General features: G+C 45.5%; 1 protein-coding gene across 1 annotated transcript; it reads right to left on the minus strand.

Annotated features, from left to right (window-relative positions):
• Positions 1 to 14,029: 14,029 nt before the first annotated feature.
• Positions 14,030 to 15,067, minus strand: FOXB2 (forkhead box B2). The gene has a single exon (XM_030470012.1). The coding sequence runs from the start codon at positions 15,065 to 15,067 to the stop codon at positions 14,030 to 14,032; it is 1,038 nt and encodes a 345-aa protein (XP_030325872.1).
• Positions 15,068 to 18,443: the final 3,376 nt, after the last annotated feature.

An 18,443-nucleotide genomic window follows, 5' to 3' on the forward strand; every position in this document is an offset into this window, starting at 1 on the left:
CCCTTTTACAGTCCTTTTTATGGCTATTAAAGTTTATTTCAAGAGACACAGTCTCTGGTGAGTTTTTTTCTGCCTTCTAGTGTGAGGTTAACACTTGTGGATAACATTTATTTGTGCTGGTAATACAAATTAGATGTCAAGCACTGGAGAGAAAAAAATATATGAAAAAATGAGATTTTCTGCATCCAACTCATTAACTGTCAGTGTGGAGCCTTATTCTGCATAATACTTAAATACATGATAAAAACAGAGTTTTGGTGCTGGAATAGTGAGAAATGGTAGTAGGAGCAGGATTATAAGAATTCTGATAATGGGTAATTCTTTGAAGTCTCTTGTCTCAAGCTAATGATATTATAAATATGATGCATATATCAGATTGCATTTTAAAGACAACCAAATTTTGGATTTGTAGATACGAAGAAGGACTTTGAACTTTGGCAGTTCATACTTTCAAAAGGCAAAGAGAAAGATTGTGGCTTGTGAGGGTGGTAGAATTCAGGAGTTTTGAATGTCTCAAGTTAGCAGTACTTTGTCTTGCACCAAGTATATTTTGTACATGGGTAAGGCAACAGGCAAAATTGAAGGTTTATTCTGTATATTGTGGTTCGATGAAAGTGAAAGAGCAAATTGCTCTGCTTTTGGTTCATGGCAATGATCACCAAGCATAAAGATCCTTGAATCAGTAAGGTATGTATCTTTTACTTTTGTATACTCCTATTTTCTTTTAGTGGACCCGTTCCATCATGGAACAAAAAGACCTTGCCAGGCTGTTATATGCCGTGTTCTGCGTTTCTGCAGCACACCTTCATTCTCCATGCTCGCACACACACACACACATAGTTTTCTTTTTTTATGAGGAGCATAGAAGTCTACTGCTTGGATAGACTGGCACAAAATTCTTACATTACAAAATTCACCAGAATATAATGTGGATAATTCATTTATGGATAATTTGTGGTTAGTTCTTATGTGAAAGACTGAATTATTGGCTTTGCAAGGTAAACTATGCAGAAGTTATGTCTCACAGTCCAACAGTTAGGTGATTCAACAATTCTTTTTTTTTTTAATGCTACATTAAAGGAAAGATAATTCATTACAGAACTGTTGCTCCACCACTAGCTTGGTGGAATTTCTCAGCAGAGGTGTTTGCACATAGGGTCAACCCCTGTGTTTATAGCTGTCTCCTTTCTGCAGTTGCAAGGGGAGGATTTTGCAAATGTTGTGTATCTTTACCCATTTAATTCTCATCAGATAGTCTCTGCACTGCAAAGCAGTCTTCCATACCACTTTCTAAAGGTTTGTTATTTTAACTGCAAGACTATTGTTCTGGATTGAAGGCAAATGCAAAACGTCATGTTCCTGTTTGCTATTTGTCTTATGTATCTTACCTGATTAATTGCTGTTAAAGCAAGTGTATTGCAAATACTCATCCTTCAAGGCAAGTGAAAAGGGTAGTCTGTAACTTCAGGAGTGCCACTGGGAATATATTTGACCTCACACCTCCAATCCTGACATTGTTTAACCATATCCCACAACTAGTGAATTTCAATTATTTGTTCAGAGGAGCCATTCATAATTGCCTGGTGTAAGCCTGCCTTTAGGATGCAAAGCAGAAAACAATGAAAATGCTACACTGGTGAATTAGAACAGCAGCACTTAAATGTATAAATTAAATGGGCCTCTTTTCACAGCTTTCTCTTTCTATTCTGAGAGGCCTCAGTCTGGTGACATCAAAGACAGGATTATGTGAGAAGATAAAAAACTTGATCTAATGTCCATGTTTGAAGTCATGAAAGTCCTCTTCTCTCCAAGCCAAAATAACCCTCCTTATAACACAATGAGCTAGGGTCCAGGTGCAGGGAGGGGGGAAGTTTTCAGCAAGGCACTACGGATATCTCAGAGAAGCCAAAGAGTTGTACATTGTGCCATAATCTTCCCAAATGTGCTAAAAGATTGTATGTAGGCTTTAGACGCTTTGTCCCATCAATTAATTTGTTAAGTCTTTCTTTTAATTGAAGAAGACTATTATGCATGTGGCTGGATTGGCCTTTAATAAGAGTTTAACCTGTTTCACCTACTGATAGGGAAATCTACGTCATTTTGTATGAGGAAGAAACAGTGAATGCTGAAGCACATTGTCATCTAAAAGCACAGTGGGATCGTATGTTTTTGGCTTCTGTGCATGTTACATTCCATTTCTGATGTATCTTGCCTATCATGTGTCCTGTAATCCTGCCTATGGATTACAAAAGGATTTGAAATGTAAGGCAAACTGATGGGCTTTTTATACTTTGAAATGTATTCCTCTCTGTGAGGGAGCCTTCTTACGTTCAAATATTCTCTTATGTGATGAAATTATCTGCTCTGTGTCTCTAAAAATTGTCAGAGACCAATGCAAATTTTCACCTTGTAATGATTTAGAGCTTCAGTGCTTCATAAAGAAGACTTGTTTTAATGTGAGCATCTGCAAAACACATGCCTTAAAAGTTCTTGCTCTTAAAACAGTGAAACAGCTATGGTGGGCTTGCACAGTCTCTCAAAAAGCCAAAGCAAATGCTTCTGTCTAACTTAAAATGCATGCCAATTGCTGTAAGTATTTATAAATATCAGATACTAGTGAGAATGTTTGCCATTTGTATAGTCTATGATCCTGCTATATGGTCCTCTCTTTGCCCTGCATTTTCAGCCTTTGATGCGTACTCACTAATAGAAGAGATACAGAAGTACTAGTCTTTCATAACATAGCTATAGTCAACCAGATGCAACAACCAATGTGAAAAATAGGGTATTAATGTACCATATGTCTGATACTTCCCACAGCCTCATTGGACAATTTCCCATAACTTTATCACATTCGATTCTACTCCAGTGGTGGGAGAAGATTTCTCAGTGGTCTATTTACAGTAACTTTAAAATAATATATCTGTTATAAGTATTACTGCTGTTTACCTTATGTACGTACTTCCAGACAAATAGCTAAGTTTTTATAAAAGTATTGGAACAAACATCTTTCACTCAATTTGAATTATGATGGCAAATTGAATGGTATTATTCAACAATCTGATTTTATACTGGTTTTATACGTATGATCCATGTAGCTATATATTTTGATGGCTATAAAGTAGTTTAATTTCTGGCTTTTATAGTTGTGTCCAGGTACATATAATTTCTAACTGCCAATTCCCAAACTCCCTGCCTGGATATATCTATTACTTATAAGGTCAGTTCTCCTTTCATTTACTGAGCTTAAGTCATTAAATGCATCCTGCCCTTTTCATTTGAAAAAGGTTTAGAATTGGATACTCTGTTGAATGAAAAGTTTTATTAGTGCAAGATTCATGGAAGAACCATCAGTAGCATCTTTGTTAAATTAGTCCCTGACAGACAGGGTAATTTTGAATGTTTCCTCACGATGCAGGACACACAAATTAGTGCTAATTCTATAGGCAGGAAGCATATTAATTAGATTTCACAGGATACATAGACCATTAGCATGTGCTTTCCAATGTCTTACTACTGTGACATAATACTTATGTCAAGTCAGACTTACAGGTGGATATTTTCTTCCGATCTAGATTTCAGGAAGCACAGTGATGCTAAAGTGATTGGATAAGTACAAAGAAAGGTTTTCATTACATGGTTATGGAGGGAAGGCCCTCATAGAATATTTCCAAGATGTAAAAAGGGGAGCAACTTTAATCCTGCAAGAGGCCCTTGAGGCTTCTTTTAGCATTTGCAGTTCTGGGTGGTCCAGCTGAATCCTTTGTGGTCCCCCTAAGCATTTTGATGACAATGCAACTCGTGGAAATTCTTGGGATGAGGGCCTGCTAGACACTTTAACAAGCTCTCAGCATCCTTTACTGCTTCTATGCAGCTTTCATGCCCCCATCTTTCTGTATTTTGTCTCTGCCAGATAGGGGAGCAGGAGAAATTTGGTAAGCACAATAACTGAGAATAAAGAGAGAGTTATATAACCAAGAAGAACTTGGTAGCATCCGTGCTAGAGCTGAAAGCATTTGCCTAATTGGTTAGGTGCAAAACAACAAAAACCTGACATCCATCCATCTATCCATACTCAGGGCTGGAAGCTGCCATCTGCCAGCATCAGGACCTCAAGGCACAGTGACGCAGTTCTTCCAAGAAGCCAAAGCTCCGTGGCCCTTGGAAAAGGGATAATGTTAATTAGAAACCACAAAGCTCAAAGGGATGAGGAAACCTGATTAGCTAGCTTAGCTCAGTAAGAAAATGAAAATATTTGACTCAGATAAGGCTCAAAGGAAGAAGGAAATTCAGGCTGTCCCTGAGGCAGTGCTGGGACCCAAAGCTTATTTTCGTGAGAGTACCAGTGGATTTGACTGCTTTCTTCAAAGTAAGACAGGTACCGGCAATTACCCCAGAGTTTTGTCAACACAATGTGTTATTTTGTAAGCCCTTAGTTTATTTCATCTCTGCATTTCTGGGAATTGAATTAAAAGGAAACTATCAAAATGAAAGGCTCTTCGCATGAAGAAGACTAGCTTGCAGGTGAGAGTCGAACCATTATTTGTGAGGTTTAGATACAGCCTCTGACTCTGCTACTAGCTGCCCAAGCAAAATTAGGTGTTCTTTCTATTCTCCACTTGCAAAATAAGACAGTACTGCCTTTTTTTTTTCTTCTACATCTATCTCTGTCCAACACCTAGAATGAAAAAAAACCTTGACCTTGCTTGGAACCCCTGATTACCTAGTGTGTAGACTGAAAAAAAAAAAAAAAAGAACTGCTTCACTTCTCATGTGACTTGCAAGTTCCCAAGAAATTAAAATGTTACGGCTTTGATTTTTTTTTTTTTTTACCTATTCCTTTGTTATGTTTGTTTTCCTTGACGGCATCATGTGACAGTAAACTATGCTATAACGATGTGAACTAAACAGAAGGCTCATGACAATCCCAAGGCAAGGATTGTTGACACCATGGGAAAGTTCAGACTGCAGAGTGTATGAAAGTTTTCCTGTTGTTCAGAAGAGTCAAATCCCGAGTTAAACCTTGGTAGAGGTCTTGCAGCTACCCTCTGCACCAAAATTTTTGTGCTAGAAAGATATGCTCTTAGCAGCCAGTAGTGACCAATCCCTTCCTACCTTCTCCTGCACAAATCCAAAAAAATTCTCCACTCCCCGCTTCTGGGACTTCCAGAAAACTGCGGGTAGTCAGAGGGTGCCTCTGATGGCAGCAAATCACTGCCACTAATGTGGTCCCGCTCTTATTCATGACCATCTAAATAGGGAGCAGTTCCAGGTGGCACTTTTAATTTTCAGCAAATCAGAGGAATGTGGTTTTGTTCAGCAGCTTTCCGATTCCTGGCTGGGAGCAAGGTGTGTTTGTAATGCTTCCCAGGCACAATGAAAACTAAATCTGTTGACAACAGGCTTAACTTCCTTATAAAAATTCTTCTCACTGGAGAAATTGTGGAGTGTCAGTAGCTGAAAAAATGGCATAACATCATAGCATGTGCTAAGCTAGTATCTCTTCGCAATCAGCAGAGAATTGATTACAAAATATCGTACTCCAGGAGAACTTCAGAGAAATTTGTTGTCACATTGGGAGAACGTGGGTTATAGGGTAAAAACTTTTCAGTTCGGTGCTGTGAAGGTGGAGACATGATCAGAAATAAATAAAACTCGGTGTAGTAAATAAAAAGTACTATGCAGAGAAGGAAGAAGTGAGGGTGGCAATATGAGTACCATATGTATGCTAAAGGTAATAGGAATCTATGACAACTCACATTTTTTTCTTGGCCTTTATTCATATTCGTGCGTATTCTAGGAGTTTTCTACTCATTCGTTAAAAAAGGAAGTCCTATGAGTTGCTTGTATCTGGCAAGCCTCTTCAGGTACCTTTGTTAGAAGACCAAAAATGAATAAATTTACATGTCATGTTACTTAACTTCGTATTGTTTCAGAGTATAATCAGCGCTGCTGTGAGGCTGTAGTCCTTCTCTAATTACACTGCTGATTTGCCAGGCACTATGATACCAAACTCTTTACTGAAGCTCTGTTCAGTATTCAATCTGTTGCACTGCTTTTATTTTCACTAAAAATCAGTAACCAGAGAAAAGCATCAAGTTACTCTATCATGACTTGCATTCGATGTATGAAAGTTGCATATACCCTGTTTTATATTTATATTTTTTATTATTTCTTTCTCAATTTCTTGTACTTCAAAATAAAGTCATCCCAATAGGCTGATGTTTTTCCGTATTTTTTGCCTTCATTTCTGTCCGGAGGTTTGCAGATGAAATACGCTAATGACACAGATGCATTTCCAAAGCAGAGAATATATTTAAATGTAAAAGCTGGAGCAGTATGCATTTTGGCAGCAAATATAAGCCCGTGTTTTCAACCTGTTTGTTTGTTTGTTTTCAGCACTAGGGTTTGTGAACAAATTGGAGCATTTGGACTTTTTAAAAAAAAGCTTAGAAACAGAATTTTTTAATTTTTATTTTTTTTACATTTTATTAAGTATATGAAGTATCACAATAATTTGCATATTTACTAATCTGTTATGGTTCAAATTCAAAACAACCACAAGTAAAAGACCACATGGAGATTAATAAAACTCTAATTTCAAGCCTTAGGAGAGGGTAAATCCAAATTGTGCATCCCACATAAACCAATAGATTAATAAAACACAAACAGCTACTACAACCACATTACTAAGTCCTCTTACACTTTTCCCAGCAAATGATCATTTTTCCAGTAGCAGTTCTATGGTGCAAGCAGTACATGAAAATACATTTTTAGCCTTTCTGCACTTTTAACCAGAATTAATAATTGATTAAGTTTATTTAGACCATCATGAAAGGAAGACCTGATCCACACTGGGAGTTTGCTGTGTAATATGCAGAGTTAAAAGCCTTTTTTTGTGCATTGAAGATTGATAAATGAAATTAGTAGCCCTTACTAGTTCTTTTACTAGTAAGGGCTAATTTTTTTTTTGCCTAAGGATTTATTCACTGGATAACACCTGTGTTCAGTCAACACCCTACCTTTTGACACTAAGGGGCAGTGATTGAAGTTGTTAAAGAATATCAAGTTGTTTTTACTTTTTCAAATGGCTGCTTTAAGATGACTCTCTGGCTTAAAAAGAGAGGCATCCTTGGTCCTTATGTTTGTTTGAAGGGCTGCTAATATCTATTGTCCAGTGGTTATTTTAATGAGTAATATATAACAAAAGCACTCCACGCAGTGTGGGCTTAAACTTTTCTCCCAGGTCTTCTACCGTAAAAGCAGATTTTTGTATCTCATTGAAAATGAGTATGAGTACCTCTCACAGTGTAGATTAAGCATCCATGTTAAGTCTAGAGAAATATTAAAATATTATGTGGTATACTGTGGGCGTCAAATGCATTAAAACTTTTCTTTTAAAGCTCTGTGATGCTCAGCATTAGAGCTAGGTTTTTTCATGTGTCAGAACTTGCTTATTTTCTCCTTCAAAAAACAAAGAGTTTCTTTTCACTTGTCCTGTAACCAGAGCAGGAGGTATGGACAAAAGTGCTACACTGACACCTCTGTTGATGCCTAGAGCAGCACGGGCGCCTCAGACATGCATGGCATGGACATGTCCAGACCAGGACACAGATGTTTGGAGTTGCTTCTCCATGTTAGAGGGGATTAAAATCTGTATCTATACTCAGTCTACTCTGTCGTTCATGATGGCATAATATAAAAAGCTGTGTCTCATTCTGGAACTTCCTAATCGTTAAAATTTATTTCACCAGAAAATAATCAAATTAATGCAGTCAGTAATGCAGTACTTTCATTTGAAGTATTTTTCATATAGAATGTATGCATGTCTACTCGCATATGGCATACAGTGAAATAACATTAAAGAATTGCTTTGATTTAGGACACTTGGCTAGGACCATTCCACTTTCACATTAAGAACAATTGCCACAGGTCGGACCAAATGTTCATGTAGCCCAGTGTCCTGTCTCCAACAGAAAGAAAAACAATGGATACTCTAGAAAGAATAGAATAGTAAAAAGATGTAATGACACTTCCAGAAATATATTACTAGCATAGCAAATCTGAGCAAGAGATAGCAACTTATTACAGAACAACTCTCAGTGGATTTATGTTACAAGAGTTTTCCAGCTGTTCTTCAAACCCATGTAAAATTTTAACACCTTCAGCATCCTGCAACAATGAATTGCAGTATTTAATTATATGCTGTGTGAAGTATCCCCTCTTTCTGTTGGCTTTGAACCCTTTTGATGACTCCCAGTTCTGGTATTAAGAGAAAAAATGAGTAAGCATGCCTTAGTCAGCTTCTCCAGGTCTCTCATGATTTTGTAAACTTGTGTCATACATCCCTGTATACCCTTGCTTTCCATGCCGAAAGGATGTCTTAGACTACTGAATTGCTATTTTTACAGAAGATATACCTTTGAATATCCCATCTGATTCTCTATGTATTGCGCCAGTTTTAATATATCTATTTTCAGGTGTGAGGTACTCACCAAACTTATTGGTGCATTCCGGTTTACCTAGGATTTAAACAGGGACATGGTATTTTCTATAATGTTCTCTGCTCCTTTCCTAGTAATTTTGCTTTTTTTTTTCACAGCTAATGACTATGAAGCCAACATTTTCATAAAGCTATTTACTATAACTTCATAAGAATCCTAAGTTCAGTATCTATTGTTATATATATAACTATATATATTTATATTATATAAACATGTTATATCTATAACTATATATATAGTTATGCTGATTCTATGATTCTATATAAAATCAGGATTATTTTCCCCATGTGTATCAGTTTGCATGTATCAACAAGGAATTTAATTTTCCATTTTATTATCCTGTAACTCAGTGTGGATGTCTTTCAGCAACTCCCAGTTTGCAAGCTATGATTTTTTATCAGTCTGAATGACTCTCCATAACTCACCTTTTACACACCATGATTATGAATTTCTGGGTCACCCAACACCAGCTCATGTTGTATTCTGCTGTGAAATTTTGCTGCTTATTCCTATCCTTCTTTCCCTGTCTTCAACCATTATGTGTTTTCTCCAGTGGCTGTAGAAAAGCACCTGCACCCTGTGGCATATTTGACACTTCATGAAGCTTACATTTGTTCTTGCTATGTAATAGCATAATTTCAGCAAAAAGCATTAACTCTTCTCTATGTGCCATTTTGCAGTTGACCAGTTTTAGTACATGGATATGAATTTGAATCCTTTTCAGCTGAAATGATCTTGAACTTAGATTTCCTTCAGATGCTCTGAGAAGAGTGCTCTAACCATTACACTTTCCTGCACGTGCAGTGCCGGTGGCCACACTGTATGAACACTGGTTCTCTGAACAAATTAGTAACATATTTATATATTTCCACATAGAGGTCCACAGGCAGTAAGTTTTGATACTTAGTATATAGTTGTCTAAAATTATACCTGGTTTATCTAACTAAAACTGGTTATTCTAACCATATGTTCAGCAGAACTCCAAAAGCAGAGGTAGAACTTTACTTTTTTAAACTAGGACTATTGCAGATTTCAAGCACTTACAGGGATAACTGTATCTTAGAATAGGCTTTATGGAAAATTATTTAACATAAAGTCTTCCAATAAAAAGGAAAATTTGATCCCACAAGCAGCAGCAGCAGCAAAATTCAAAGCAGATTTGTCAAATCAATTTGCGGATGGAGAGACTTCAGGATTGAATCAATGGAGCCCAGAATTTCAATTATAACTCTGGTAAGTACATTGTAGCATTCTGAGATCAGAATATATCCACAGAAACACTGCTATCGTATTTCAGGCCATAGAATCATAGAATCAGCTAGGTTGGAAAAGACTTTTAAGATCATCAAGTCCAACCATTACCCCAGCACTGCCAAGACCACCACTAAACCATACCACTGAGGGCCTCATCTACATGGGTTTTGAACACTCCCAGGGACAGGGACACCCTCCCTGTGAGGAAATTTTTCCTAATATCCAATCTAAACCTCCCCTGGCACAGCTTGAGGCCATTACCTGTTGTCCTATCACTTGTTACTTGGGAGAAGAGACCGACCCCCACCTCACTACAGCCTCCTTTTATGTAGCTGTAGAGAGTGATAAGGTACCCCCTGAGCCTTCTCTTCTCCAGACTAAACAACCCCTCAGCCATTCCTTCAGCCGTTCTTCATAGCACTTATTCTCCAGACCCTTCACCAGCTTTGTTGCCCTTCTCTGGACCCACTCCAGCAACTCAATGTCTCTCTTGTAGTGAGGAGCACAGAACTGAACACAGGATTCGAGGTGCAGCCTCACGAGTGTCAAGTACAGGAATATGATCACTGCCCCGGCCCTGCAGGCCACACTATTTCTGGTACGGGCCAGGATGCCATTGGCCTTCTCGGCTGCCTGGGCACAAGCTGGCTCATGTTCAGCTGTCAGTCAGCACCCCCAGGTCCTTTTTCATTGAGCAGATTTCCAGCCACTCTTCCCCAGGCCTGTAGCATTGCATGGGGTGGTTGTGACCCAAATACAGGACCAGGCACTTTGCCTTGTTGAACCTTATACCATTGGCCACAGTCCATCGATCCAACCTGTAAAATGTATTAACTTGAGAAGTCTTACTACATTGCTTTCCTTTCTTGACTTACATGCCCTATGGACTTACAATACAGAAAGCGATGCCTTGGTTAGGAACAGTTAGACAGAAATAAGTAGAAATACTAATCACTACATTAGCTAGCCACAGTAAATCAGAAGCATACTGGGGTGGGATCAATGCCTTTTTTTAGACCTCTGTTCTTCTAGCACTAATTTTGTCTCCACTAACTTTGGCAGTCAGATGATATGAAAATTAAGTTTGCTTGTCCTGCTTGCATCTGTATCTTCTGTTTACAATGATCCTGCCTGCACCCACTCAGTAAAGGCTCAGCTGCCTTTTCTGTGCAGAACACATATGTGCTTTAACCTGAAGGCAAGCAGTTGCTGTGTGAAATGTGCTGGTATATTCAATAGTCAAACTTGTAGTTAGCACAAGACAGTTTTCCTGCTTGATTTATCAAGTGAAAAATCTTACCCTTCACTAGTTTACACTGGCTTTTCTGCTTGGAGGAAAGGGTACTATTTCGTTTCTCTACATCTTGTACCATCATCTGTTTTTTTAAGCAGCATTGGGATTGGGCTTTTTTGTCTATGTGTTATTGATACAAAATTTGCGTAATGTTGCCAAGGCTATGTTTAGAGATGGAGTCCTTAAAAATAAGGAAAAAGTGCATGAAGGAGTTAGGACATACTTCTCAAATAGTTACTCTCTCCCTTCCTTCAGGCAGTCTGAAATTACCAGGTTCTAACCCTCTGTAGTTTTCACTGTACGGGCTACGAAACAAAAGCAGTGTCTTTTGGTCATACAAAGTGTAGGCAACTGCCTTGGGAGTTACACTAAACCCTCTGGGCGGGTGACCCGCGGCCTAACCCCCCGGTCCCCTGAGCTGCCGCTGATGAAACAAACCTGCTGCGAACCGCCTGCGTTCACCCCGCAAACCGCGGTCCGGGCGACCGTCCTGGGTCGGGCCCTCGGACCCTCCCCCCCGGCTGCAGGCAGGCACCTTCTTCCGTCGCGACACTCTCCTGCCCCGCAGCCGGGCTCTGTTGCGATACCTGCCAGGGAAACCCCTAAGCCGATACTCTGCTGCGGCACCCAGCGCCGGGCTTCCCAAACGGTCCCCTTACACCACACAGAGCTTTCCCGCGACGAGGTTCGGAAGGTTATTAGGAGCCTTAAACCTGTCCAGAATCCTCTGAATAATTCCCAGGATGATCACCTCTTCTCCTGCTCCTGGTTTCCCATTCCTCTTGTCCCTCAGATCTATGTGAGGGGAAAACTCAGCCTCCCTAAGTTCCCACATCGAGCTGTTATAGAGAACTACCGCAATTCACGATTTTTCTAGGGGCCTGCTTTCTTTATAAGCAACTAGATTTTAGCAGCAGAAATACCAGCTTGGCTCCCTGCCTAAAATGGAAGACAATGGAATGGAGAAAGTGTGAAGCACTTTTTATTTCTATTTATTTCTTTGTCTTTTTCTTTCTTTTTTTTTTTTTTTTTTTTTTTTTTTTTAATGATTTCTTTTGGGTATCTGGTTACTGGTCTGTGTATCTGGCTGCACAACTTTTGAGGCAATTCCCTCCTCAGACAGGTTCCCAAACCATGATACCGATCCGTGCCTCATTAACATAGTATTATTAGGGGTTTTTTTCAGAGCTCGGAATGTTACAATTTTCGAAATTAAGGTGTAACCCCCCGATAAAGCGGAGGGAAGAACTAGAAAAATCGACAGTTCCAGTTGAATTTCAAATGGTCGAACAGACCCCACGAGCATGCGTGGGGAAAACTTTGGACAGCCGGAACTCGAGGCCAGGCGGGTTCACTTTTCCCAGGAATAGTTTCTCCGGCTGGAGGTCCACCAAAGGACCAGCCTGGCACAGGGTACCCTTCCTCGGAGGCTAGGACTGCGACCTGAGCCCTGGGAGCACGCAGGTAAATCCCAGAAAGAGGCTGCGATCCAGCACCCACTGAAACCGGTGTCAAAACTCCAGTTGCCTTCAGTGGGATGGGGATCCAAACCGGTGCCCGCTCCGCAGACCTGGCAGCCGGCGCTTCGCCCTTGAGCTGCGGGTAGCGGCGAGTCAAAGTGTCTCTGCAGCAGGCTATTTACCTGCGAGAGGATTCTTTCCCTTTCATCTCTTTGCTTTGCCGCAAAGAAAACTTTGGGGTACTTTTGTCAGACTGGGAGGAGGGAGGGAGTGCGAACTTACGCTATACGAGCACTGATTTCTAAAACGGTGTGAAAGGCGAGTATTTTAAACAGCAGCACCAGCAGAAGCAAATGAATAGATGGGCTTTAATGAGCATTGGTGTACAGCAGGGCAGACAGGGTACGGCAGCAATCAGTCACAAACCAGCCGGGACTCATCAGCCAGCGCGGCGCTCTCTGACTTCTGATCCCTCTGCTTTACACAGACCTCTCGTCTGTCGGAGGGTTGTTTTCAGTAAAGTGCTTTTCCCGAACATTTTCTTTCAACAGTATTTCTGTCGGCTTTCCCCCTCCACCCCTATCCCCAGCAAGTTTTAGTGTTCGCACTCACGTGGAAAAAACGTCAAGCAACACATACAAAATAGCGGTAGCGGTGAGCGGTGAAAGGTGATGTGAAAAGCCCAGTCTACGAATCGCCGAGTTGTTTTTTTTTTAATGAGAAACTAGAGAATTCGGACACCCATTCACAGCTTGAGAGGCCAGGTCACACTTCAGTCCCTCCTGAGCTATTTCCCTCCGATGTGAAATATCGGGTTGGACTGTAAAAGTGTGAGGAGGAAGGACAAGTGATCGCTAGTTAAAGAAGCCCTCTGCCGTCAGTGCCGTTTTCATTTAAATTCCCACTAATTAATCGAGCTATTTAAAGCTTACTCTTTAAACAGCGAGCATTACACTTCCTGAGCCCCCGCAGCTCGCCAGTGTCCAACGTAACGGCTTTGCCCACCTCTTTCGGAGCAAGATCTACAGGACAGCGGGACAAAGGTTTCCGGTCCCTCGGGGGAGAGGAAGAAGCGGAGTCCAGGGGCGGCTTTGCCCTTCTGCTCCCCCCAGCCGCCGGAGGACTGCAGCCGCTGTCCCACTGGGCCCCGTGTTCCGCGGGACCTCCTGGCCGGCCTCCCCGGGAGCGAGTGTGGGCGGGGAGGCAGGGCTGCTCTGCCGCCCCGCAGGCTGGGGGGATGGCGGGGAGATCTGCCCTCCCGGGCCCTTCCTCCGAGCAAGCCCCTTTGGCCCCGGCTGTGAATTTTCGTATCACCTCCTCTCCGCCACTAACGATATTTAACGACGACAAAAGCTCTTACCTGCGACCTGGCTCTCAAGTGATCTGATTGTACACAATATAAACACAGACACCAGCAGGGGTATAGTCATGAGATCGATCGGGTTTCCGTGCCGCACGCATGCCCCAGACATCGACATTCTCCCCCCGGGAGCCTCTCTCCCCCGACCCCTTGCCCCTTAGGAGTGCACCAGGACGGAGTGGAGGGAACCCTTGCCCTCGGGGGGATTACTCGCGGTTTGTCCCAGCAGCGAAGCGGCGGCCGGGGAGGCGGTGGGGCAGATCTGCGAGGCGGCGACCGTCAGAGCAGGGATGGCCGAGGAAGCGGTCATCGCCGGCGCCGGCTTGATGGGCACAGGGACGGCGGGCATGGTCTGTGCCGGAGGGTGGCAGAGCGCCTTCACGGGCACCCCGAAGGGTCCGTAGTCGGGGGACATGGGCACGCCGGCCACGGAGTCCATCACCCCCACGTGCGGCCACACAGAGCTCACCACGCTGCTGAGCTGGCCTGGCACCGGATAGCCCAGATGGTGCATCACGGAGGCCAGCGGCAGCCCGCTGGCCTGCAGCACGCCCTTGTAATCTCTGCCGATGATGTTCTCGATGGCGAAGGGATGCTTGAAGCCGGAGGGCTGACTGCTCCCGTAGGGCGTGAACTGCGGCAGCCGCCCCACGGCGGCGGCGGCTGCGGCGGCGGCCACGGCCGCCTCGGAGCCCGCCAGCCCCGGCACCTTGCCCGAAGGAGGCGGTGGCGGCGGCGGCGGCGGGTGCGGGTGGAAGTAGTGCACCATGTGCGGGGCGGGCGCCGGGGGCTTGCCGGGGCAGCCGGCCCCCGCCCCGCCGCCCGGCCCGCCGCCGCCGGGCAGATGATGCTCGGGGCGCAGGACCTTGAAGCGCTTGCGGCGTCGGAGGAAGCTGCCGTTTTCAAACATGTCCCCGCAGTCCGGGTGCAGCGCCCAGAAGCTGCCCTTGCCCGGCTGGTCGGGGCGGCGCGGGATCTTGATGAAGCAGTCGTTGAAGGAGAGGTTGTGGCGGAGGGAGTTCTGCCAGCGCTGCGTGTGCTCCCGATAATAGGGGAACCGCTCCATGATGAACTTGTAGATGTCACTCAGGGGCAGCATCTTCTCGGGCGAGTGCTGGATGGCCATGGCAGTCAGGGAGATGTAGGAATAGGGCGGCTTCTGGTCGCTGTACGAGCTCTTCCCCGGCCTGGGCATCGCCGCCCCGCCGCAGCCCTCCCGCGGCCGCACCGTGTCGGGTCGGCACTACCCTGCCCCGCCGCCGCGCCTCTACATCGTGGGCTCCACCCGCCCGGCCCACTCGAGACCGCGGCTCGGCCCGCAGGCGGGCTCCGCTCACGGCTCCCGTGGACAGCCTTGCCCCCCGGGAAACGCTCGCCGCGCCGCCCCACCGCTCGCCGGAGGCGCAGCTGCCGCCTGGGCCGCGGGGCCGTGGGGGGAGCGGGGCAGAGGCGGGTCGCGGCCCGCGCTGATGTCCTCTCTTGCCCGCAGGAGGCCGCCGAGTCTCCCGGGCTTCCCCGCTGCCGCCCGGCACGCTCTGCTGGAGTTGGTGCTCCACGCGCACAGAGGGCTCGGGGGCATGGAGTTACCCCGCACCGCTCTCTGTGGAGGCGGGGAGGAAGGAAATAAAGACACCCCCCTCACCGCTCAGTCCAGCGTCCCCCCTTAAAAGTTTGCTGCGGCAGCGAGGGCCGAAGCCGGCGGAGAGAGGAGGCGAGCCGGGCGGCCGCCGCCGTGGCTGTGGCGGGGCTGCGCGCTCGGGCGCGGTTTTGTAATGGTGCCCGAGTGGGGAGACCCCCGCAGCTCCTACTCTCTCGCTATCACATGACAGCTTCGCGGGGACTTGGTGTGTCGTGGAAAAAGAGCGAGGAGCGGCTCCCGGCTCCCCTGTCGCTCACACCTCCTCATCAGGGCGAGGTGGAGCCGCGGGGTGAGGAAAAGCCATGTGGGAGTGGGATCCGATTTCAAAACACAGGGCAGGGACAGCAGCCCCACCAGGGAAGCTCCCCCCGCCCCCCTCCCAGCTCCCGTATCCACTTTCATCCTGCTTGCCACCTCGCTCCCGCACAGCCAGTCTTCCAGCGGCGAAGGTCTCTCGCGGGCACCCACCGCAGGGAGGTGGAAAACGGGCGAAGTCTTTCCTCGTCCCAGGGGAGAACCGTGCCAAGAGTACCGTGGGAAACTGGCCTCACCAGCAAGCGGGAAATAAGGGCCCTTTGGGGTAATTTCTTATTATCGCTTTCATTGAGCTTAAGAAGCTACTCTAAACCTAGAACAGAACGGAGAGAGATAAAAAAAAAAAAAAAAAAAAAAACCAAACAAAAAAAAACACATTACGGTCAACTTTTGTTACCGGCCGCGGTGCGGCTAGTATTAAAACAGGGAAAGAACCAGCCAAAGCATCCTCAGTACGCTTCGAGGCGAGCTAGTTAGCGCCAGTGTTGATTTAGACCGGCTCATTAGTGGGAATCAATGAACAGTGCAACAATTCACATCTATCCTCCAAGCGCCCTGTGTTGCAGCGGGCAGGCTGTAGATTTGAGCGAGAGGCAGGGAAGCCTGCTCTCTCTCCTACAGCCAGGGCTGGGACCAGAAACCCTACCCAACGCCAGCACTCGCCAGAACTCAGCGAGCTGATACTGTAGGTGTCGGCCTTTAAATTATTAGTCCGGCTTTTACTGGCTAAATAAATAGGTCGAAAGAACTTACTACTACTAAAAGAGAAGGAAAAGAGGAAAATAAGGATAAGCGCTCCTTTTAACCCACTCTCCTCGCTGGCGCAGGCCGCTCCGCTCCCGCCGTCGGGGCGTGATGGGAGCATCGCAGCTGGTTGTCCCTCTGCGAGTCGGGCGTTGCAGGTGGAAATGGTGAACAGCAGGGGGAACCCCCAGAAAAACCCAAACCCCAATCTTTTAAACGTCTACCTGTAATCTCTGCTAAGAGGGTGAAGGATAAGACTAATTTAATTCCCTTCCTTAAGTGACTTGTATTTAATGGTCATATACTTGACCAAGGTCAGTCAAGTGAAGAGCTTGAATCAGAAGTGAAGAAACAGAATAACTAGCCAAAATTCTGGAAAGTTTTGCGGGGAAGTGTGTACTTTAAAAAAGTTTTGGGTGGTTGTCCAAAGCATTCGCTTTGCCTCTGAGAAACTAGGAGAAACTTACGGTGGCGGCAATATTTACATTGTGTGTCTTGGGGAGCTTTTCCCCTTCTAACCGTCACGGCGAGAGCCGACATTCGGGCATGTTTACTAATGTGTTTATGCATTTTCCCAAAACCCATTTTACTCGTGTTTTACCGATCAATTCTGTCCTAACCGACTAAAAGCCCTGCTTCTACCCTCAAATTCTGTAGCCTGGATCTGAAACTCAGTGCCTGCCTCGCTTCACCGGTTAGTAACTCGGCATTTCGCCCCGCACACAGGTGTGCGGGTTTAACCTGGCCCTTTGGCAGATTAAACCTCTTCACCTCCGCTGCAGCTAGATTGTATTTTTCGCGGGAGAAGCGACCCAGCCCGAGAATCCGGTGAGACCCAAAATACACTGTTTGAGTCTGTTCTGCTCTGACCCCTTCTCCCAAAGCGGCCGCTCCCCGGGGCAGCGGCAACCGGCGGTTTCCCGGGAGGACGTGGAGAAGCTGGAAGCGGAGGCTGGGCAAGAGCCGGGTATCGTCCTTCGTCGGGCACCGTTGCGGGAAAGCCGGGCTACCGTGCCGTCAGTCCGGTCCCCTGCACTCCCGTCGGCCTCCAAAATGGGCTCTGCTAGGCGAGGGGTGTCTGGGTAAGCCGCGGTTAACGGGAGCCCTTCCCAAGGGACCGTGCGGTACTGCCGTGCACGAGTGCGCGTTTATTAGGCAGTATCACCGCAGGGCTGCGGTCCATCCAGGTATTTGTGAAAGCGAGACCTGTTTCTTCAAGTATCTGACGCAGTTACTGAAAGAAAAATGCCTCAGCTGATCGCCCAGGACAAGCTCAGAGTTCAGGGGTAACGATTTACAAATGATACGCAGCTATCAGCCACTCTGGGTTACTCCAGTTACGGCGTTATCCCTCCTAAAGTGGCAACACAGTTTTTCAGGCTGTTCTCTGTCAGGAAAGTCACTATAAAGTTTTGCTGTCCTCGGGAAGTTTCTTTTCCTTACACACTTCAATCGCCTTCCCTTCTCAAGCAAAACTCTCCGCCAGGAAGATGGCCGTGGCTTTTCTGGAGCAGGGTCACTGTCACCTGTCTCCCTTCTGCTTTCTTTGCAGGGTTGGCTCTGCATTAGGGACACCTGTCTTCTTGTTGTGCCGCGATCGGCCTGGCTTGGTGAGGGCTAGGTTTACAGAGCACTTTGGTGACACGGACTTAAAAAGCGTCGCTTAGCAAAAGCTCCAGCATTGAGGGCAACAGAGCAAGCAGTGCTGCGTGGACGGCCGGCCCCAAAGAACGGAAGGATAGAGCCAGGCTCTCCTCCGTGCTTGGGAGAGGTATATGGGGGCCGGGAAAAAGCCGTCACCCCAGCCTCCTCCTGCACTTCTAAGCTCAAGGTCCGCCCGTTTCAGCGGAGGATCGGCTCCGCTCTTGCATTA

The sequence above is a fragment of the Strigops habroptila genome, chromosome Z (genome assembly GCF_004027225.2).
Source record: "Strigops habroptila isolate Jane chromosome Z, bStrHab1.2.pri, whole genome shotgun sequence".
In the NCBI taxonomy this organism is placed as follows: Eukaryota; Metazoa; Chordata; class Aves; order Psittaciformes; family Psittacidae; genus Strigops; species Strigops habroptila.